Consider the following 23,776-nt stretch of genomic DNA (forward strand, 5'->3'; position numbering starts at 1 on the left):
AGTTTATACTTTTTGTTCACACCATCGGTTAATTTATTTATTTACTCTGAGATGAGTTTTGTTAATATGGGTTATGCACCAATAACATTAATAATGCTCCCAGGGCTGACTTTCTACATGCTGTTAAATTGATACACTTTCTGAGTACCAAACCAAAATATATGTTAAACAAAAGATCCCTGAAATAACATCCTGGACCCACGGAAAGAAGGCCCTTGAAGAATTCCACCAGGATTTCAACAATTTCCACCCCACTATCAGCCTCAGCCTGGACCAGTCCACACAAGAGATCCACTTTCTGGACACTACAATGCAAATAAACGATGGTCACATAAACACCACCCTATACCGGAAACCTACTGACCGCTATACTTACCTACATGCCTCCAGCTTCCATCCAGGACATACCACATGATCCATTGTCTACAGCCAAGCTCTACGATAAAACCGCATTTGTTCCAACCCCTCAGACAGAAACCATCACCTAGAAGATCTCTATCAAGCATTCTTAAAACTACAGTACTCGCCTGGGGAAGTGAGGAAACAGATTGACAGACTGAGATGGGTACCCAGAAGTCACCTACTACAGGACAGGCCCAAAAAGGAAAATAACAGAACACCACTGGCCATCACGAACAGCACCCCAGCTAAAACCTCTCCAGTGCATCATCAATGATCTACAACCTATCCTGGAAAACAATCTCCCACTCTCACAGGCCTTGGGAGGCAGGTCAGTCCTCACTTAGAGAAAGCCCCCCAACCTGAAGCAAATACTTACCAGCAACTACACACCACACCACAGAAACACTAACCCAGGAACCAATCCCTGTAACAAACCCTGTTACCTTCTCTGTCTCCATATCCACTCTAGTGACATCATCATTGGACCCAGCCACACCATCGAAGGCTCATTCACCTGCACGTCTACTAATGTGATGTATGCCATCATGAGCCAGCAATGCCCCTCTGCCATGTACATTGGCCAGATCGGACAGTCTCTACGTAAAAGGATAAATGGACACAAATCAGACGTCAGGAATGGTAACATACAAAAGCCAGTAGGAGAATGCTTCAATCTCCCTGGACATTCAATAAGAAATTTAAAAGTAGCTATTCTTCAACAAAAAAATTTCAAAAACAGACTTCAAAGAGAAACCACAGAGCTACAATTCATTTGCAAACTTAACACCATTAATTTGGGCTTGAATAGGGACTGGGAGTGGCTAGCTCACTACAAAAACAATTTTCCCTCTCTTGGTATTGACACCTCCTCATCAATTATTGGGAGCGGATCACATCCACCCTGACTGAATTGGCCTTGTCAACACTAGTTCTCTACTTGTAAGGTAACTCCCTTCTCTTCATGTGCCAATATATATTTATGCCTGTATCTAATTTTCACTCCATGCAACTGAAGAAGTGGATTTTATACCCACGAAAGCTTATGCCCAAATAAATCTGTTAGTCTTTAAGGTGCCACTGGACTCCTCATTGTTATCCTGTTAAAGAGCAGACCTGTGACTGATAAAAACTAATAATGCAAGATTATCGATTGTAGCAGCTTTAACTATATTTCATTTTCTGGAATATAGTTCAGTACATGACTAGTAGTAATTATGTACTTCAGGATGCTTGGTAATATTATTGTGTCAACTGATAGAGCTTTAAATGGTCTGGTTCATAAAGACCACTGGGGCCAGCTCCTCAACTGATATTAGTTGGTGGAGCTACGTCAGTTTACACTAATTGAGGGTCTGCCCCAGTGCTTTGTTTTGTTTGAATCTGTGGCATATAAGATCAGTTGACTTGTCCCCTGATTTATTGATGAGGGACTGAAGACAAGGCCCTGGCGTGTGGAATTCACTTCCACCAGCAGTTCATCAGAGCCTGAATTTGTTGACCTTCAGGTCATGGCACAAAACCTTCCTGTTCTCCTAACCAATGGAGGAAAGAGGCCAGGATGAGTAGATGGGTTGGAGTGGTGGGAAAGTTTTAGGAGGGTCCCTGTTTTTTGGACATTGTGTCCTAATTATCATTTGTACTTGTTATAGATATGCCACTTTAAACCAAAATACTGACGAGGCACATTTTAGATACTTAACTCTGAAAAAGTCAAGCAGTACAGACTAAAGGTCTCAAGTTAAATCCACAGAGATGACCACAGTGTCTTTGTTCATGAATCAGAGCAGTGTTACATCCCTGCCACACATATTCTGCTCCTAATTCCCTAAATGGGATTAGCTAGGCAATACCACTTTTGCATTTGAATGTGCTACACTGTTATTTGTTGAGCATTATTCTGTCAAATGGAATTTACACTTTAAGGAGATGTTCTGTAACCTGTCAGATTATCTCAAAACTCTAGTTAAATATTTTTCAGAATTTTTGCTCCATGTATAGATTAATAGAAATCAGAGATGGAAAAGACATATTAGGTCATTTAGTCCCTCTGCTGCTGAGGCAGGGGTGTTTCCTACAATATTCTTTTTTCAGCACTTTATCCAGTTTTCTTTTAGGCCATGTCTTCACTTCATGCTTAACCCCAGGTTCAGCAATTGCAGGCTATTCAGTGTATGGCAGCCAAACCCACTTCAGCATGACCATATGTTGATATAAGCATGCTGCTGTCATGCCCCATGTCCACACCAGCACTGTATCTGGTTGTGATACACACCCAGATAGTTGTATTGTTTATCCTGAGATACATTGCACCACAACTCACTACACCATTCTATCCTCACAATTGCAGAGTGTTATGGGGCAACATGCCTGTCCACTCTGGGGATTGTGTGAAGAAATTGCCTTGGCCCAGGAAGTTCATTTCCTGGCAGGACCAAAGTCGGTGTGGTGATGTGCTATTCTGTGCCAGAGGTCTGAATCCTACTTGCCTTAATAACCAACAGCTGCTGTTTTTTATGGAGGCAATGTTTCTTTTCCGTGCCTTTGCTGAAGCTGCTGCCAAGAGACCATGGCAGGTGTTTCTGAGACTACTTTTGGCCCAGAGAAGACACAGGCAGCAGCTTACAAGCAGAACAACAACAACAAAAGAACAGGACCATGAAGTGTTTGAGTGGATGCTGCTTTTTAGGGGAGATCCCCTCCGCGTACTTGCATGCACATGTGCGCGCGCCCACACACACACGCTGCTAGACTGGGACCACCAGCACATATTGTTAGGGCCACATTGTGATGCAAACATGGGAGACCAGCAGTGAGGCCAGGACTTTCACATGAGGTGTATAAGGAGCTTGCTCCTGCCCTTGAGAGGCAGAACACCCAGATGAAACGGCCTATAATGGTCCAGAAGTGAGTTGCTATTGTGCCGTGGAAGCTGGCAACACTAGACTGTTATAGATCTGTTGTTAATCAGTTCGGGGTTAGCAAAGCCACGGTGCAGGTTACTGGACTAGATGACCTCTTGAGGTGGCACAGCAATCATGGAGGTATGCCAGACAATTAATACTGTGCTGTCCCATCCCCCCCTCAGGTTGTAAAAATTGGAAATATTCCTGAAATAACTGCAGGGTTTGAATGGATGATGTTCCTGAACCGTGCAAGTGTGACACTACCTAGGGAGGTGGTAGAATCTCCTTCCTTAGAGGTTTTTAAGGTCAGGCTTGACAAAGCCCTGGCTGGGATGATTTAACTGGGAATTGGTCCTGCTTTGAGCAGGGGGTTGGACTAGATGACCTTCAGGGGTCCCTTCCAACCCTGATATTCTATGATTCTATGACTGTGGCATATCTCTAGCCTATGTATGCCATTTCAAACAAGCGAGTACATTAACAAGAAAGGCTGCTACTCCATCATTGCACAGGCCTTATGGACCACCATGGCATATTCGATGGACACCAACATTGAATGCAGTATCATGGTGCATAATGCCAGGCTATTTCAGAAATCTGGGTTGTGTCAATATAGGCCAGCTGGTACATTTTTTCCCCCAACAGTCGTGCTGTGATTTTTAGGTAAACTGCTGCCCTAGTTGATAAATGTTTATCTTGATATGCGCCAGATTGGATAAGAGGCAGTTTAACTACATGCTGAGCATGTGCAGAATCATGATGGAATGTGCCTTTGACTGACTGAAATCAAGAGGGTGCTGCTTACTCACTTGTTTGGACAGTTACCACCACACATGTAAAGCACACAAGATATCCTAATCACTATATATATATGAGATGGAATGGATTACCAGTAATGATGCTTTGTGGTCTGCTTACAGACAACTACCAAATGCAACTATTTGTGGTCCTGGGTCTGTTTAAAAAAAAAAAAGCCATGATAGATGTCTCGTACACTTGCATTCACAATCTGCAGAAGGTTTACACTGTGGTCGATTAATGGTGTTGTATAGCGCATTGAGCTGTTGCCTGGAGATCAAATGTAGTGTTTATGCACACATTAGAGAAATAAAGATTCCTTCTTCTTTACCTTTATTGACATTCAAATTGGAGAAGGTTTAGAGTGCAGCTGATATTGCGGATATTGTGAGGATCCATGAGTGGCTGGATGGTGAGTGGCTCTCTGGCTGGCTCTGTCAGTCATTGTTGGGCATGAGTTGTAGGGCATGGCAATGTCGAGGCAAATCCACAGGAGTCATGTGCCCCGTGGATTTGCCCCTCCACCTCATGAGCCAGAACTTGTCCCTGTGAAATTCAATGTCTCATTCCCTCTGCTCAATGTCATGATGTTGATATTCATCCAGAAATTTTTCCTCAGCCACTTTGTCCTGCTCTTCATCACTTTTCCTCTGATTCCATGTGATTTTCTGATCAAATGGAGCATTCTTTATGCATTTCCATTACTAAGTCCTCTCTAGTCCTCCACTGTTTTGACATCAAATTCTGAAGTCTTTCACTGACATTGAGTGGTATCTTAGTTGGCCTCCCATCCCTGGAAGACTCTGTGAGTACATTTACACTGCAGTAAAAGACCTGTGGCACAGCTCCGTTGACTCAGGCTCATGAGATTCGGGCAACTGCAATGTAGATGTTTGTGATCAGTGTAGACCCCCCATGTGTAGTTTGCACAGAGGTGGGCAAACTACAGCTCGCGGGACCCTTCTGCCCTGCCCTTGGGTTCTTGGCTGGGGAGGCTAGCTCCCGGCCCCTCTCCTGCTGTTCCACCTCCCCCGTAGCCACGCCACTGCGCGGGCAGCACAGGTTGCACCCACCCACCTCCCAGGCTTTCCAATAAGCCAGTCCTGCCGCTCTGAGCGGCATGGTAAGGGGGCGGGGAGTTTGGATAAGGGGCAGGAGGTCCCAGGGGGCAGTCAGGGAGCAGGGAGCGGTTGGATGGGGTGGAGGTTCGGGGTGGGGGGTTGTCAGGGGACGGGGAACAAGTGGGGTTGGATAGGCGGGGGAGTCCTGGGGTGGGGGATGCCGGGAGGGGGCTGTCAGGGGACAAGGAGAGGGGGGGTTGCATGGGTCGGAGGTTCTGAGGGGGGCAGTCAGGGGGCGGGGGCCAGGCTGTTTGGGGAGGCACAGCCTTCCCTACCTGGCTCTCCATACAGTTTTGCAATCTTGATGTGGCCCTGGGGCCAAAAAGTTTGCCCTCCCCTGGTCTAGCCCCAGCCCTAACATCTATTTTTAGTCCAACAGCTGGAGCCAATTGACTCAGACTCTGAGGTTTCTTTGCAGTTTTGACATACCCTTCTACTGTCTCACTTAGTCCAGACAGACACAGGAAAAATATTTGCAAGTATTTATAACTCCCTGAAATTTCATACTCCCTATACATGGCCACAACTAAAACAGAGCAAATTTTTTCTCAAGGAATACCATTCTCTTTGGTCATTCAAAAGAGACAGAGTTTCTACCCTTCCCTTGGGACTGTTCACCAAAGCAATAAATTTCCTTGATACTCAGTTTAAATATTCCCTTTCTTAATTTCATCCCAGAAATCCTACTTTTACTCCACTGACTTCAATGCCAAAGTAAGGACTGAGTAAAAACAGAGTAAGGATCTCAAGATTTTGCTCACTTTGCATATTTTCTATGATCAAAAATTTGCTCCTGTATTTAAAAGCCTTTGAAAGAGAGATTTAGGTTTTATATTACATTCATCAACTCCTACTAAGCAGCATTTATCTGAAAATATACCATTTAACTAAATATTAAAGACTGCACAATTTTTATAATACAATTTTATTGTTGATTCATATTTTATATATATATTTAAAATGCACACTGTTGTATATGCAAAATTCATGTGCATTTGTGTGCCTAAATTCATGAAATTGCCATTTGTATTTATTTATTTATTTTTGTGCTGTAATATCAGTTGCATACATAACTGACTATTTGGATGAGTAAGTGGGCATTTGTGAATGAATTACATTGACTGCAATTTTGATAATTATGTATGCAAATAAATATTGCACAAAAATACCCAAATATTATTGTCTGCCAAATTGTGTACACACACATTTTTGGGTGTTTATAAATCTGACCCATAATATATTACAGCTGAAATAAGAGACTTGTAAGTTGTAATGGTGGTAGCAGGTTAACAGGTATACTAGTTTTTTATTAAGACATCACAGTGTGTTAAGAGTTCCTCCTCCTATTATATTCATTGCAACTCTGAAAAGAATAAAGTAATAAAAGTGAATCACCACCTTAATTATGGTCGGTGCACTAGCTCTGTAAATTCATGTTCAGAAGCTGCCTTGCTGAAAATCTCCTACAGGAAAGTTTCCTAATGTACATTTTTTTTTGTAATGATAAGTACCAAAAAATAGCTATTTTAATGAAAAACTTGTTTATAGCCTTCTGATGGTGATGCTCAGGTATGGCTCATTCTCAGTGGGAAAGTACATCATTCAGAGGTGTGCTGAATCCGTAATGTCAGCCCATGTAAATACACACAGTGGAAGTTGCAAGATCCCACAATCATGTGTTTCAAGACAGCCATGGCACCTTTGTGAATTGGTCAGACTGGCTGCTTTTATTTATCATTTCCAATAACAAAAATCATATGTGAACATAGGCCAGAAATTTTCAGTTCACGTTAGTGGTAGGGAAGGGGACACTTGAATGAGGGCACTCGCTCATTTGTATGGAATGACTGATAAAGACAAACTTTATCACAACAATCCAAGGAAACTCTAAAACTTAGTTTGCCTACGGTGTCCATTCCTCATTTTTTCTTTCACTGGTATACGTGTCAAGATGATTCACCTTGGTGGTGTGAAGACCATATTTGCACCTCCTTCAGTTTGGCAGGTTCAGTTTGTATAAACTTCCAAAATCTGAATACTGAATCTAAGCTGAACCTCTTTTGGCACGGAAGTGTAGTTACAAATATCACAGGAATAATAATAATTTGCATTTAATAACAACTTCCATCCAAAAATCTCATATTTTACAGACACTGATGAAGTCTCACATCCCCCACTAGGACAGGTGACAGATATTGTAACCACATGCAACACCTCTGGGCTTATGTATCATTTTGGGCTAGCGACTGTCTGCAACTCCAGGGGGGAGGGTTATCTCAGCTCCTACAGGAACCAGAAACAATGTGTGGGGGGTGATTAAGGTGAATCACTTAGGTTGTAAATACCTCCAGAAATGGATCACTCCGTGGGATGGTTTGCGTATGCTGGTTCAAACTGAGTTTTCCAGAGACCATCAGACAAAGGAAGTTTCAGGAATCAAGGCTGTTGCAGAGCCAGTCTCCAGGCCACCTAACAGTTGCAGCTGGCCTGTAGTAGGCTGCCTGGTTGGCTGTGCTGCCTGAATGGTTGGAAAAGTCGGCACACTGGCTCTTCAGCCCGGCATCTGCAGCAGTTCAGTTGAGTGGCTGCCAAAAGCATTTACCCATGGCTGTGATCGCTCCTGCCTTGTTACAGCCTTGCCTCACTGGGTAACCTGGTTCTGACCATGGGCTCCAACTCCTGACTCTGGCGGTGGCTCTTGGCTCTGTCACCTGGCTCCAGTGCTGACCCTAGGCTCTGATTCCTAGGTACTGACTCTTGTTCTGACCGTTAGGCCTAATTCCTGCTCTGCCCACTAGGCATGATTGCCCAGGTCCCAGTCACATGACAGAAAGAGCTTTTGCTATAAAAAAGAGTGAACTGATTCAGGGCCTCCTTTCTGATCCAACAAGCGGACAGGACTATCCAAGGAGGGCCCCAATCCTTGTGGGAGGGTTGGAAAGACTTTGGCTTACTAGGGCCCCTTAAGACTGATGGGTGATTCCTGGTATGTTCAGTGTGTGTTTACATCTGTTTATTGTTTTTATCATGTTTTCTCTGTAATGCTTTTACCTTTTAAGAACATGTCTGCTTGTTTAGCTGTGTGGTGGCTTGTGACTGCTGGCAATACACTGATCATAGCCCTTGGACGGAAAGCAAAGCCCAAGCACTGGTCTTTAGGCAGACTGGCTCTCTGTGGATATCCTAGTCTAAGGCAGGAAGTTATGAAGCCTTAAAACTCCGCCTCTCAGAATGGAGTGGGACCAAGTTCCCTGCCCAGAGACAGGTGATGGCTTGAGACCTGACTGAGAATTGAGGTACACAAAGGTTAAGCAACTTTCTCAAGGATATGGGAGAGCCAAGAATAGTACCCAGATTTATAGAACCATAAATTGTAACAAAGAAAATGGTGTTTTCCTTTCTTTTTCCTTTCTTGTTTTTAACTGAATGCAATTCCCTAGGAAATGCTGCTTAAAGTGTGAGGTAGGCCCCATTGTATGTGTAACTGATCAGTTGGGGGACTAAGACATGTATCCCAGTGGCTTTCCAGAGACTCTGCTTTTGTTCAAAAAAGAATTAAGGGCCAGATTTTTAAAGGTATTTTGGTGTCTAAAGATACAAATAGGCACCCAGTGGGGATTTTCAGAAGTGCCTATCTGCATTCGTAAGCACCTAAATACCTTTAAAAATCTGCCTTAACCTATAGTTGCTGTGGAGAAAACCTTGGAAGTGTCATCTAAGTGTAACCAATGCTGTGATGTCAACCTGAATTTGCAGAGAGCCTGAAATGTTAAATCTGAGGTGTATGCTGACCCATTCACTTCAATGGGTTCTGCAGATTCAGATACCAAAGATGAGGCTTAAATGTCAACATTATTTGCTGTTTCACTGTTTACCAAAGCATGCAAGAAGGGAGAGGAAGATTATGAAAATCTGCACAGCCTGCTCTGCATCACAATTATCACAACAGACCACTTATTTTGGGCAGGCCTGGTTAGGTTAATGGGGAGAAGTGATTTCATTTTCCTGAAAGGAGGCTGTTTTCCTAAGTCTGAGACATGCTGCTCTAAAGTTTAATTGTCATAGATGTTGGTGTAATTTTCATCTAAATTGATTCATTGATGTTAGAGGGCCAAATCAAGCCAACAATAAACAGTCGATTTTAATGATGTACATATCTAGATTGTGTATCTTGTCCATTCATATTCCTATACTCAAACATTAAATCCTACCTATACATACAGTGCCTTAGCTTGGTCACTCCTCTGACATCCTGATCTTGACCTGTATCTCACTGCTTTTTACTCTAGATTTCTCTACTCTAGGTTTCATATTGAAAGGCCGTTGGATCCTGAGCCAAGACCCCTTTTTCAAAGGTTATTTCCATGGTTTGTCCAGTGGTTCAATCCCTGCTTCATTTCACTCTGTTTTGCAGTGGCTCCTTCACCACAATTCGATGAACCATGTACTGACTCCTGGAAGACCCCTTCATCCCCATGCCTCATGTCCTAGTGCAGCATAAGCCCTGTGATATTTTAAGGCTTTGCATCAAAGAATCTGTCTTAACCCAGCCTCCTCGTTTTCCTCAGAACTGCCCTATGCTTCAGCTCAGTCAGACTTTCCTTCACACACGCAGAGGCTGATTCATTCTCTCACGCCATCTCTGACATCATCCCACTGCAGTAGCGTATCCTCCCTATGCTAGCTAGTCAGTGCCTTTCAGAAACAGTTGGCTATATCCCCCTGAAGTGTGGAACAACTTGTTTGTGCCATCTCTAATATTCCCCCCCCCCCGCCGCCCAAAAAAAAACAAAAACACTTTTGGAAAGGCCTCCACAGCATCACTCTCCCTTTTCTTGACTTCTAGAAAATCTCTTGGACATGGTTTTAATTAAATTAATTAAGATTCTTTTTTAATTACATTCAAGAGCTCTGGTGACTAATGTAAAGCATAGGCTTACTGGTGCTGAATATGTATCCAGAAAGCACACATGATTTTTCAAGAGCCTGTTTTTCAAGTAGCACAGTTACATTTATGCTTTATGACATGTTTCTGTCCTTCTGTTCTCTTTCTTTTTGCCTTTGGCTCTTTTCCTCTCTTATACAATGTGTATTTTCTCAAGTGGATCTAGAACAAGATTTTGATTATACTGACAAGAACAGCAACACCTCTGTAGCTTGTCCTACAGCAAAGGCATGACAGAATAAATAAATATAAATAAATCCTCATTCTATGGTTTCTGCGTATGCAGTGCTTCACTTCCTCTCTCCACAGGGCAAATGCTCTGGCAAACAGCTTCCTCACATGGCATGTCAAGATCTGAAACAGATGCTGACATAACAGATGCAGTTATGTTGCCTGCCAGAACCTAGAAGTTGAACCCAGGTCCCAAGAGTACGGAAATCTCTCTGTGCAGGGAGATTAGGAGGATTAAGAGACAGTGTGTTGCCTGTGCTTTGTAATATACACTATAAGAGATGCTCCTATTGAACCATTACATATCACTTCATTATACATCTTCAAAGTGCTGTACAGAAAAGCCAGTGCACTCTACTAATTCCCCATAGAGATGAATACAGTTTTTTAGTTGTAGAATATGGACAGGATGGGTAGCTTTGAGGTAATAGCACTTAGTGGCTTGGTACCTCATTTCCCCATCTGTAAGATGAGGATAACAATACTACCTTTCTGTCCCCTTCCTACTGTCCATTTAGACAGTAAGCTCTTTGGGGCAGGGACTGTCTTTTACTGTGTGTATGTACAGACCTAGCGCAATAGGGCCTCAAATTCAGTTGGGGCTTTCAGACACTGTCGTAAGATGAATAAATTATAGTAATAGTTAATATGATGCATGCTGAACTGTACTATCAGTCAGATGGCTTTTTGTTCATCCCATTCCCCTCTTTCCATGTGTCCATTGTTTCACTAGACTTTAAGTTCTTTGAGGCAGAGACCGGTCTTCCTACTGCATGTTAGTAAGGTACATGCCCTATCTTTTCTATATGTCCCTTTATATGTCTGCAAAGGGTTATGTCTTAGTGTTCATAGTATGGTTGATACTATATGTATTTTAAGTGTTGTACTGTTAAGCACTAGTTACTGTATTGTAGCAGTCTATTGGTATATCATTTTTAAGCACTGACAAGTGTGTTCAGTGCTATGCAAAAGCCAAATGAAGTTAAAGTCTCCACTCAAGGAGATAACAATCGAAAGGACAAAGAGAGATCAGATAGAAACATACTGGGAGACAACACAGAGAATGGATATAACATACAATAGGGTTTGTTTTTTTAAATTTGTGGGTAATATGGAAAAATGGATTTTCCAGAGGGATTAGAATTAAAAGAACATTTTCAATATAAACTGTGTGTGTGTAAAATAAATAACAATGAAAGTATACCAAATAAAGTAGTAATCATTTGTCTTTTCATCATTTCCAGCTTCACTGTCACAAAAATGTGAATAATTATGAAGTTATTTAATATATCATCTTTCTTTTTTAAAGTATATTTCTAAATCACCTGTCCAAATACTAATGTTTAACATAAAATCTGTTTCAGAATATCCCTCAATCTGCAGCATTTTGACTGTTTTAGTAAGAACAGGAGTTAAACTGCTCCCATGTGTTATCAACTTAAAATTAAATTGGTAAACACTTTGGGCTCCATTATCCATTCTAAAAAGAAAAGGAGTACTTGTGGCACCTTAGAGACTAACCAATTTATTTGAGCATGAGCTACAGCTCACTTCATCGGATGCATACCGTGGAAACTGCAGCAGACTTTATATACACACAGAGAATATGAAACAATACCTCCTCCCACCCCACTGTCCGCTCATGCTCAAATAAATTGGTTAGTCTCTAAGGTGCCACAAGTACTCCTTTTCTTTTTGCGAATACAGACTAACACGGCTATTACTCTGAAACCTGTCATTATCCATTCTGTTACCAGTTTTACGTCATTCTAACTCCACAAAGGAGTTATACTCATGTAAAGCTGGTATAATGGAGGGGAAAGCCAAGCCCTTTAAAATTAAAGTTTCAATAAACCATGTGGAATAATAAATCGTAGTGTTCAAGGTCTACCTGTTATAACTTCACACCAGAATAGAGATGGAGAGCTGCACCAGACAACTGATTGATGTCGCAGATCTCATGTCGCAGATCTCAGTGCTTGTGAATTTTTGACATTTCCATATTGATTGCTACCACAGCTTTAGGCATCAGAGTTTATTAAACCAACCATTTCTTGGCTGTTACATTTCAGGTGGGATTCCATTTGTCTTGACGGGAGAGTTTTTTCAGCAGTCTCAAAAGCCTGCCGCATTTCTGATAGCTGGGACAGTCAACTGGCTCTCCAACTTCTCAGTGGGACTTCTTTTCCCTTTCATTCAGGTAAACACCCTGCACAATTAACTGTATGATAGTTGAATTAATAGTTTATCATTGGGTCATTGTGAAACTTTCTTTGTTGAGAAGTGGATTGAAACCTGCACCTCCTTTTGGTGCATTTAAGTGTGTCAGTTGTAAATGTGTGTTATGCTGAAGCTCCACTTAATGGAAAGTGAGGAGGAAAATATTATTATGTTGTGGGCTTGTGAACAATAGCTTATTTCTGGTGGGGAAGGTGGGTGTGACGGGATCCCCCCGGGGTGCAGCCTGGGACTGGGATGCATCCTGGGACTGTGCCCCCTGAAGTCTCCCCAGCCTGTGCTGTCTTTCACAATGCCTTGCTAGTGACCAGCAGCAACCCCTCCAGGAGCTGTGATCACTCAGCACAACTGCATGTGGAGTCCCCACACCCAGCCGGATTGTATGAATGTTCCCAGAGCCACTCATGAATCACACAGAGAAAGGCACCAGCCAAATCCCCTCAGCTCCCAGCACTGTACTCCAGGAATATACCATCTTGCACTGCTCAAGATGGGCAGTGCATATTTATTAATTGGTTCACCACTTCAGCAATGGAAAGTGGACATACACCAGCCTTTGGAAAACCTGAGCAGTTTTGCCACACTCTTCATACAAACTCACTGATAAAGAAAAACAACTAAACAAATGTGTTGACTATAAAAGGTAGATTTTAAGTGATAGGCAAAAAGTCAGAGTTAGTTACCAAAAGAAATAAAATATAAGCACACAGTCTAAACTCTCAACCTTATTAGACTGGGCAGCAACTAGATTAAGCCGTTTTTCTCACCCCACTGAATATTGCAGTCCTTAATATACAGGTTTGTTCCTTAAACCTGGGCCAATCTCCTGTGTTGTAGTCTTGTCTTCTTCTCAGTGTCTTGGTTGATTGCACCATAGGTGGGGGCAGGAGAAGGGCCCAGTGTGGTCCACTCTGTCTGTTTTATACCCTCAGTCCATGTGCTTGGGGAGCACAAGTCCAGGCATGTTTGGGGGGCATTGCTGAGGGCTTGTCTACACTGACAATTTACAGCACTGCAACTTTCTCACTCAAGGATGTGAAAAACCACCCGCTGAGGGCAGCAAGTTTCAGCGCTGTAAAGCGGCAGTGTAGACAGAAAGTGCCAGCCATTCTCCCAGTGCTGGTAGCTACGCCCTTCATGGAGGTGGGTTTTTTTAAGAGCTCTCTCTCAGCGCTGCGCCGTGACCACACAAGGCACGTTAAAGCGCTGCCGCAGCACCACTTTAGCACTTCGAGTGTAGACTAGCCGTGAGTCTCTCCAAGCGAGGTTGAGCAGTTCCCCTGGTGTGGCCTCATGCAGGTGAGTCATTGCATTGTAGCTCCCTTGCTGGACAGTGGCTGTTGATGGGTTGTTTGACACCCTGTCCAGGTGTTGGTTACTTTCCTTGCTGTTGCCTCTGGGGAGGTAATATCCGGCTGATTCCCCAATTTACAGCATGTTTTAGTGACCACCATACAACACAATTCTCATAACTTCATATGCATTAATGATATACATGTATGGATAGAGAACTGACTTTCAGCAGATCATAACCTTTCCCCTAATACCTTACAAGGCATGTTTTATATGTAAGATCACGATTATATGAAAATGAGGAATATGGGGTTGCAGTATGCTCCTCCAAGGTATAAAATGTCACAATGGGGACTTAGAGAAGGAGAGAGTTATGCTCCCAAAAAATGAATGATGACATTCAAAGAAATGATGAACATGGGTGATAAATCAGGACTTCAGGTTTGATCCAGTACCCGTTAAAGTCAATACCAAGATTCCCATTCACTTCAGTCAAATGGGATTTTGGATAGAATCATAGAAATGTAGAAGTGTAGGGCTTAAAGGGACTTTGATACCAAGTATATCTAGAAGACCATCATTGACAGGTGTTTGTCTAATTTGTTCTTAAAAAATCTCTGTTGACCGGGATTCCACAACCTCGCTTGGAAACCTATTCCAGAATTTAACTGTCCTTACAGCTCTTTTCCTAATGTCTAATCTAAATCTCCCTCACTGCAGATTAAGCCCATTGCTATTTTTCCTACCTTCAGTGGACAGGGAGAACAGTTGATTACTTATAAAGTCCCTCCTCAGTCTTCTTTTCTCAAGACTAAGCATGCCAGGTTTTCTTAAACTTTCTTCATAGGTGAGGCTTTGTAAACCTTTTATCATTTTTGGTGCTCTCCTCTGGACTCTCTCCAGTTTGTTTACATCAAGCTTTTTGACCGCTTTGTCAGCCATATACCTGTCGCAGTGCTACATGTGTGTAGCAGGGTCTCCCCAAACATAGCAAAGAACCCTGTTTTTGTTTCCCCACTTTCAGGCAAGCTGGTGGGCTAGTTCACTGGCCAGTGCATCAGTGAATCTACCACCACTGACAATATTTCAGTCCCTTTCTCCGGGGATGCATTTATTGTTCAAACACAGCTAAATGTCAGCCAAAAGAGGTAAACCAGGTCTTGGCCCCTGCTAAAGCCTTTGCCTCAGAGGTCTTTTGCTGCTGCCTACATAGCAGTTATCTCCACCCAGGCCTTTCATCTGGCTGGTGTGGCAAGCCCTCCTTACCAGGTTTTTTCCTGAGTCTCCTGCATGAGCATCCCTTCTCCCTGTAAGTGAGCTGCTTGTTGGCCTTTTATCTCACCAGCTGGGATGCAACTAATTAATCACAGGTGGGGACTAAACCCAGCTACCTGGAAGGGCCATCCCACCCTGTGATAACATGATAAAAGTGAAATTCACAATTACAAAGCCAAAGTAGTGACACCATAATTGCCTGTTACCATTTTAAGTGGATACAAACAGAAAATGTTTTAAGGAAAGAAAGCAAAAGTTTTTCACATTTAAATGTTGTCCAGAGGAGAACTGTTCTGGAAAGTCTGAGGCTAATTAGACAAGTCCTTTCTAGATAATGAGATTTGGAATAGGTGGTGGTTTTTTTAATTTCTGAAAATTGCTTTTTGTGTCTACTCATAACTGAAAAAATACTTGATGTAAACCATGTACTGTTTCTGCTAGACATGTATTCTCAGTGAGAAGAAGCATATAGGACATCTTTTACCAACTAGCACTAGTTAAATTTCTCTGCATGGATTATAATTTATGTGAGTGATCTGGAAACTGTTATAAACACTGACCCAGATAATCTAATCTTGCATTTAAAAGAGGGGGTAGTGGGGAAGTCTTTAGCCTTTTGATTACTAAGAACACATTCAAAATGTAAACTGAATACAAAGATCCCAGTCCTTTGTACCTTTCCTACTCCTTAGAGGTGAGTGAATAACTGATGTTTTGGGTTCAGGGCTTAACTGAAAAATCCAAAAAAAACAAATCTGAACTGATTTAGTGTTTTTGGTTTTTCTTACCAAAACAAAAAAAAACAGAAAAAAAAATCATCTTGGTCGAACGAAAAGACATTTTAAAAATGAAACGTTGATTCGAAATGACATTTTCTAAATGAAACAGATCAATTTGAAACTAAATTTCAAAATGGCTCATTTTGAAAATGTCAAAATGAACTCTCTTGACTTTTTTTAAAACAACTTCCTCATATTTTCGTTGGCCAAAACTTCATTTTTTGGTAAATTTATCATTCATCAAAAATTGTTGTCATTGACTTCCGTTAGACTGCTCACAATAATAAGCCCCAAGAGTCTGATCCAATCTTCAGTGAAGTCAATGGGAGTCTTTTCATTGGCTTCACTAGGCATTGGGTCAACCCATAAAGTAAGAGTAAGGATTTGCAAAATGTACTTTGTGCTTCCTAACTCTGCTCCTGTTGAAGTAACTAAAGCTCCCATTTTCTTCAGTGTAATTAGGCTAATGCTCTGTGATTTTGAAAATCCCACCATAATTGTGTACATTTGTCAGGGCAGTTTTCTCCTGAAAATGACACTTTTTTCAGATTTTTCTTGTAGGACATTCAAGGTGCCTCATGTTTGCACATCTCTCATTTAATGTGTCCATGATTATCTTTGCTAGATTGTATTATATGTATCCTGTGTTTCTGCTAATTCTTCATCAGAGGTCATGCCCTGAATGTTAACTCTTTAAAAAGGCACTATGTAGGTCTCAGCAGGCTAAAACGTGATTGAAATTCTTTGGTTTTTCATCTTATACTAACATTTTTCTAGTGATTTCATGTTGTCCTGGGAAATACACAATTTAGCTTCATGAAAAATTCTACTTTTTATGACAAAAATACATCTTCAGTTATACAGAAGGCAACGTGTACTGCTGTTTTTGTGTGTTTGTTTTTTGTTCATAGAGCTTCCTTATAATTTGAAATCAGATGTATGTACATGAAAACAGTTACTTGTGTTTTAATTTTCTTCTAAGATTATTCATGAAATTGACCAGTAATGCCTTCCTCATTCACAAAGCTAGAGAGAATAAATCAGGAGTTTAAGAATGGTCTTCCTTAACTTTCTCTTTGTCCAGCTCCTTCAGTCAGCTTTGTTTTCTGAATTATAGCATCTGAGTCACATACTTCATTACAGAGTCAATAGCCCCATAGTCATTTCCTGGTTAAGGCTGTTGTAATTTTGTTCTTATAGCATGATATAAAAAAACCTTATCAATGCTTGAAACATCGTAACAAAATGATTAATCCATTCAATCTGTTTAAGTTTTAGTATGATTGCTCCATGAATTATTTCAATAATTTCTTTTATAAAGCAACAAGAAGAGGCAGTTATTTATACATATTTTATACTTTTCACAATAGTTTTATGTTAAAATTTTTGGGGGGAAATGTGTAAAATATTCATAGCTATTGAAAATTAATTGGTTTCAGAGTAGCAGCTGTTAGTCTGTATCCGCAAAAAGAAAAGGAGGACTTGTGGCACCTTAGAGACTAACCAATTTATTTGAGCATAAGCTTTCGTGAGCTACAGCTCACTTCATCGGATGCATTCAGTGGAAAATACAGTGGGGAGATTTATATACAAAGAGAACATGAAACAATGGGTGTTATCATACACACGGTAATGAGAGTGATCAGGTAAGGTGAGCTATTACCAGCAGGAGAGCGGGGGCGGGGGGAGGAGAAACCTTTTGTAGTGATAATCAAGGTGGGCCATTTCCAGCAGTTGACAAGAACGTCTGAGGAACTGGGGGGGAATAAACATGGGGAAATAGTTTACTTTGTGTAATGACCCATCCACTCCCAGTCTCTATTCAAGCCTAAGTTAATTGTATTCAGTTTGCAAATTAATTCCAATTCAGCAGTCTCTCGTTGGAGTCTGTTTTTGAAGTTGTTTTGTTGAAGAATTGCCACACTGTAATCGAGTGACCAAAGAGATTGAAGTGTTCTCCAACTGGTTTTTGAATGTTATAGTTTTGATGTCTGATTTGTGTCCATTTATTCTTTTACACAGAGACTGTCCAGTTTGGCCAATGTACATGGCAGAGGGGCATTGCTGGCACATGATGGCATATATCATATTGGTAGAGTTGCAGGTGAACGAGCCTCTGATAGTGTGGCTGATGTGATTAGGCCCTATGATGGTATCCCCTGAATAGATATGTGGACACAGTTGGCAACGGGCTTTGTTGCAAGGATAGGTTCCTGGGTTATGGTTCCGTTGTGTGGTGTGTGGTTGCTGGTGAGTATTTGCTTCAGGTTGGGGGGCTGTCTGTAAGCAAGGACAGGCCTGTCTCCCAAGATCTGTGAGAGTGATGGGTCATCCTTCAGGATAGGTTATAGATCCCTGATGATGCGTTGGAGAGGTTTTAGTTTGGGGCTGAAGGTGGTGATGGCTAGTGGCATTCTGTTATTTTCTTTGTTGGGCCTGTCCTGTAATAGGTAACTTCTGGGTACTCTTCTGGCTCTGTCAATCTGTTTCTTCACTTCAGCAGGTGGGTATTGTAGTTGTAAGAACGCTTGATAGAGATCTTTTAGGTGTCTGCCTCTGTCTGAGGAGTTGGAGCGAATGCGGTTGTATCGTAGAGCATGCCTGTAGACAATGGATCGTGTGGTGTGGTCTGGATGAAAGCTGGAGGCATGTAGGTAGGAGTAGCGGTCAGTAGGTTTCCGGTATAGGGTGGTGTTTATGTGACCGTCGCTTCTTAGCACCGTAGTGTCCAGGAAGTGGATCTCTTGTGTGGACTGGTCCAGGCTGAGGTTGATGGTGGGAGGGAAATTCTTGAAATCATGGTGGAATTCCTCAAGGGCTTCTTTTCCATGGGTCCAGATGATGAAGATGTCATCAATGTAGCGCAAGTAGAGTAGGGGCATTGGGGACAAGAGCTGAGGAAGCGTTGTTCTAAATCAGTCATAAAAATGTTGGCATACTGTGGGGCCATGCGGGTACCCATAGCAGTGCCGCTGATTTGAAGGTATACATTGTCCCCAAATGTGAAATAGTTATGGGTGAGGACAAAGTTCAGCCACCATGAAAGTTCAGGTTTACCATGACATTATCGGGGGATACTGTTCCTGACGGCTTGTAGTCCATCTTTTTGTTGAATGTTGGTGTAGAGGGCTTCTGCATCCATAGCGGCTAGGATGATGTTTTCAGGAAGATCACCGATGGATTGTAGTTTCCTCAGGAAGTCAGTTGTGTCTCAAAGATAGCTGGGAGTGCTGGTAGCGTGAACTCTAGAGTACAGATGTGGGGACCTGCATGAAAGACCCCCTAAGTTTATTCTTACCAGCTTAGGTTAAAACTTCCCCAAGGTACAAACTTTTACCTTTTGTCCTTGGACCTTATGCTGCCACCACCAAGCGTGTTAAACAAAGAACAGGGAAAGACGTCTTCCCCCCAAAATATCTCCCCAAGCCCTACATCTCCTTTCCTGGGGAAGGCTTGATAAAAATCCTCACCAATTTGCATAGGTGAACACAAACCCTTGGATCTTAAGAACAATGAAAAAGTAATCAGGTTCTTAAAAGAAGAATTTTAATTAAAGAAAAGGTAAAAGAATCACCTCTGTAATCAGGATGGTGAATACCTTACAGGGTAATTAGATTCAAAACATAGAGAATCCCTCTAGGCAAAACCTTAAGTTACAAAAAGACACAAAAACAGGAATATACATCCCATTCAGCACAACTTATTTACCAGCCATTTAAACAAAACAGAAATTGAAAGCATCTCTAGCTAGATTACTTACTAAGTTCTAAGACTCCATTCCTTTTCTGTTCCCGGCAAAAGCATCACACAGACAGACAGACCCTTTGTTTCCCCCTGCCAGCTTTGAAAGTATCTTGTCCCCTCATTGGTCATTTTGGTCAGGTGCCAGCGAGGTTATCTTAGCTTCTTAACCCTTTACAGGTAAAAAGGACTTTGCCTCTGGCCAGGAGGGATTTTATAGCAGTGTATGCAGAAACGTGGTTACCCTTCCCTTTATATTTATGACACGCCCCCCAAATCACAGATAGGGTGAAACACTGGCAGTCAGTTCACCAAAATGTCACCTAATAATTAGTTTGAACATCAAAATTTCCATCAATCCCTGTCGTTAAATTTAGTGAAGTAAGATACTTGCCTGACCCGTGCACTAAAATGTAGAGTTAAGATTCTAAAGCAAATACATAATTGAAAATATTATATGGGTTCCCATCCTCATTGTAGAATATTGAAAGTAGAGTAATTTGTTTGTATCGATTTCTTAAATTGGTTTCAATGTGATAACTATTTTAAAAATTGAAAGTTAGAGGGAAGGTCAAAATTAAGTTTAAAATGGAAAGCAGTACATTATATGGAAATATTCAAGGTGTATTTGATCTGCTCATCTGAATACTACATTATAATCATATCACTGCAGTGCAAAAAAAGTGTGGCTCTAATGTTTTCAAAACAGTTATTTGTTGCTCCCTCTTTATTACACAAACATTGTGGATTAGCTACCCATTTCTAAATAACATAAGTTTTTAAAACTTTTTTCCTCTGGCTGTATTCTGCTACCATGAAAAACTGAAAACTGTTATGGTCCAGTCAAGACTTTTTATTCTCTTCTCCAGGAGTCTGCAACTTTAACATGTCCCTGCAGTCCTTTTCTACTGGCAGATGGCAAAATTCTATGTTTATCTGGTCATATCTTTGTTTGTGGGGACAGCTGCTCAGATTGAGCTGCGAGGTTTAGGTACATATAGTATTTACAACAAGAAAATTAAGAAGCAAAGCCGTAATATCTTTTAAATAACAGATGTCAAAAACATTCATTGTTTTATGCATTAAATTTATTAGCTTAAGATTGTAGGAATTGTGATGTCTTCATCACACGTGATCTTGTAACCTTTTCATATACAAACACATGATAAAAATTGTATTTCTCAGTCTGGAGGCATTTCAAACTCCTATTCATCACTTCAGGAGACTGCCTCCTGAGAGGTGTTCAATGCTCTCTGCACCCTCTAATTTCATTGGGCATTGAGGACACTCCATAGTTCATAGGATTGGGCCCTGAAGACAAAGACAGACCTTAATGAGAGAAGGGAGTCTGTAGACCAGATTTACGAAACAGCTCACAAAGATATTGCAGCCCCTTCCCCCACAGTGCCCCAGTGTTTCTCTGCGTGGTAGAGTTTTAGACTGTTTTAATGCTGTCTGCTTTATAGGCCAAATCCCAAAGTCCTTTATTCAAACAAAATGTCCATCAAATGGATATTTGGACTGAATTAGCACTTCAGGGTTGGTTCCTGTTTCCTAACATATACATTTTTCCATGTGGATCTTGTATCTGGGAGGGTTATTTTTATAGCTGTCCATAAAACAGCCAACAGATCCGATGCCATGTAAGTTGGGGCTGAGTAAGTGCACTCTTAGCAGCATGGTGACAAACTGCAAGAATGTCCATGGGACCTACCCACATAATCACCACAATTTTTGAGGGAAACTTTCTTAAAAGTTCTCTTGAGGGAAAATCCCTGCAGCTGCAATAGTAATTTTTAAAGCTTTATTTCTATTTTTAAATACTTTGTCCAGGGTGGTGACAACAACTTCTTATCATTCTTGGATTTAGCCTCATAAGAATGGCCATACTGAGTCAGACCAAAGGTCCATCTAGCCCAATCTCTTGTTTTCTGACAGTGGGCAGTGTCAGATACTTCAAAGGGAATGAAAAGAATAGAACAATTATCAAATGATCCATCCCCTATCGTCCAGTCCCAGCATCTGACAGTCAGAGCCCTAGGGACACCCAGAGCATGAGATTGCATCCCTGATCATCTTGGCTAATAGCCACTGAGGGACCTACCCTCCATGAACTTATTCGTTTTTGAACCCAGTTATACTTTTGGACTTAACAACACCCCCTGCCAACAAGTTCCACAAGTTGACTGTGCATTATGTGAAGTACTTCCTTTTGTTTGTTTGAAACCGGCTGCCTGTTAATTTCACTGGGTGACCTCTGGTTCTTGCATTATTTGAAAGGGTAAATAATACCTTTTTCTCCACACCATTCATGATTTTATAGACCTCTATCATATGTCCCCAGTTGTCTCTTTTCCAGGCTGAACAGTTCCAGTCTTTTTAATCTCTCTTCAGAGGGAAGTTCCATACCCTTAATCTTTTTTTTTTTTTTTTTGCTCTGATCTAGACCTTTCCCAGTTCTGATACATTTTTCTAAGTTGGGGCAACCAGAACTGCATGCAGTATTCCAGGTGTGGGCGTACTGTCGATTTATATAGTGGCATTATGATATTTACTGTCTTCAGTATTCCAGGTGTGGGCGTACCGTGGATTTATATAGTGGCATTATGATATTTACTGTCTTTATTATTTATCCCTTTCCTAATGGTTCCTAACATTTTTGTTAGCTTTTTTGCATGTTGCTGTACATTGAGCAGATGTTTTCAGAGAATTATCCAAAATGACTCCAAAAACTCTTTCCTTAGTGGTAACAGCGAAGTAGACCCCATCATTTTGTATGTATAATTGGGATCATGTTTTCCAATATACATTGCTTTGCATTTTTCAACATTGAATTTCATCCATTTTGTTGCCTAGTCACCCAGTTTTATGAGCTCCTTTTGTAACTCTTCGCAGTCTGCAGTGGATTTAACTACCTTGAATAATTTTGTATTATCTTCAAGCTTTGCCATATCACTGTTAATCCATTTTTCCAGTTCATTTTTGAATATATTGAACAGCATTGGTCCCAATACAGATCCCTATTTACCTCTCTCTACTGTGAAAACTGACCATTTATTCCTGTCCTTTTTTCCCTATCTTTTTAACTAGTTATCAGTCCATGAGAGGACCTTCCCTCTTATCCCATGACTACTTAGTTTCCTTAAGAACCTTTAGTGAGGGACCTTGTCAACGGCTTTCTGAAAGTCCAAGCACAATATATCCATTGGATCACCCTTATCCACATGTTTGTTGATGCCCTCAAATAATTTTAATAGATTGGTGAGGCATGATTTCCCTTTACAAAAGCCATGTTGACTATTCCCCCATCAAATCATGTTCATTTTTGTGTCTAATAATTCTGTTCTATACTCTCGTTTCAACCAATTTGCCTTGTACTGAAGTTAGGCTTATCAGCCTGCAAATTGCCATGATTGCGTCTGGAGCCTTTTTTAAAAATTGGTGTCATTAACTATCCTCTAATCATCTGGTATAAAGCTGATTTAAGTGAAAGGTTACATACCACAGTTAGTAGTTCTTCAGTTTCATATCTGAGTTCCTTCAGAACTCTTGGGTGAATACCATCTGGCCCTGGTGACTTATTACTGTTGAATTTGTTAATTTGTTCCAAAACCTCCTCTGTTGACACCTCTCTCATCAATCTGTTGATGATTTAACTAGGAATTGGTCCTGCTTTGAGCAGGGGGTTGGACTAGATGACCTTCTGGGGTCCCTTCCAACCCTGATATTCTATGATTCTATGATTCAGTCTGAGAGAGTCACCTAAAAAGAATGGCACAGGTGTGGGAAGTTCCCTCAGATCCTCTGCAGTGAAGACCAATGCAAAGAATTCATTTAGCTTCTCCACAATGGTCTAGTCTTCCTTGAGTACTCCTTTAGCACTTCAGTTGTCCAAGTGATCCCACTGATTGTTTGGCAGGCTTCCTGCTTCTGATGATCCATACTTTTAAAATAAATGCACTGAACTGGGGCATGAATCTCAAACTTCTAAGGGCTCACTCCACTTCGGTACTTAAAGCTAAGGATATTGCAGGTAAAGGAAATCACTGC

At 41.3% G+C, this 23,776-nt stretch overlaps 1 protein-coding gene across 3 annotated transcripts in view; it reads left to right on the forward strand.

Moving 5' to 3' along the window:
• Positions 1–23,776, forward strand: part of SLC2A9 (solute carrier family 2 member 9) — a 207,451-nt gene that overhangs the window by 159,368 nt on the left and 24,307 nt on the right. For all 3 annotated transcript variants that reach the window (XM_073342503.1, XM_073342505.2, XM_073342506.2), the window contains one exon: positions 12,473–12,600. In XM_073342503.1, coding sequence (XP_073198604.1) covers positions 12,473–12,600 — 128 coding nt within the window. The remainder of the gene's footprint in view (positions 1–12,472; positions 12,601–23,776) is intronic.

This window comes from Lepidochelys kempii, chromosome 4 (genome assembly GCF_965140285.1).
Source record: "Lepidochelys kempii isolate rLepKem1 chromosome 4, rLepKem1.hap1, whole genome shotgun sequence".
Classification (NCBI taxonomy): Eukaryota; Metazoa; Chordata; order Testudines; family Cheloniidae; genus Lepidochelys; species Lepidochelys kempii.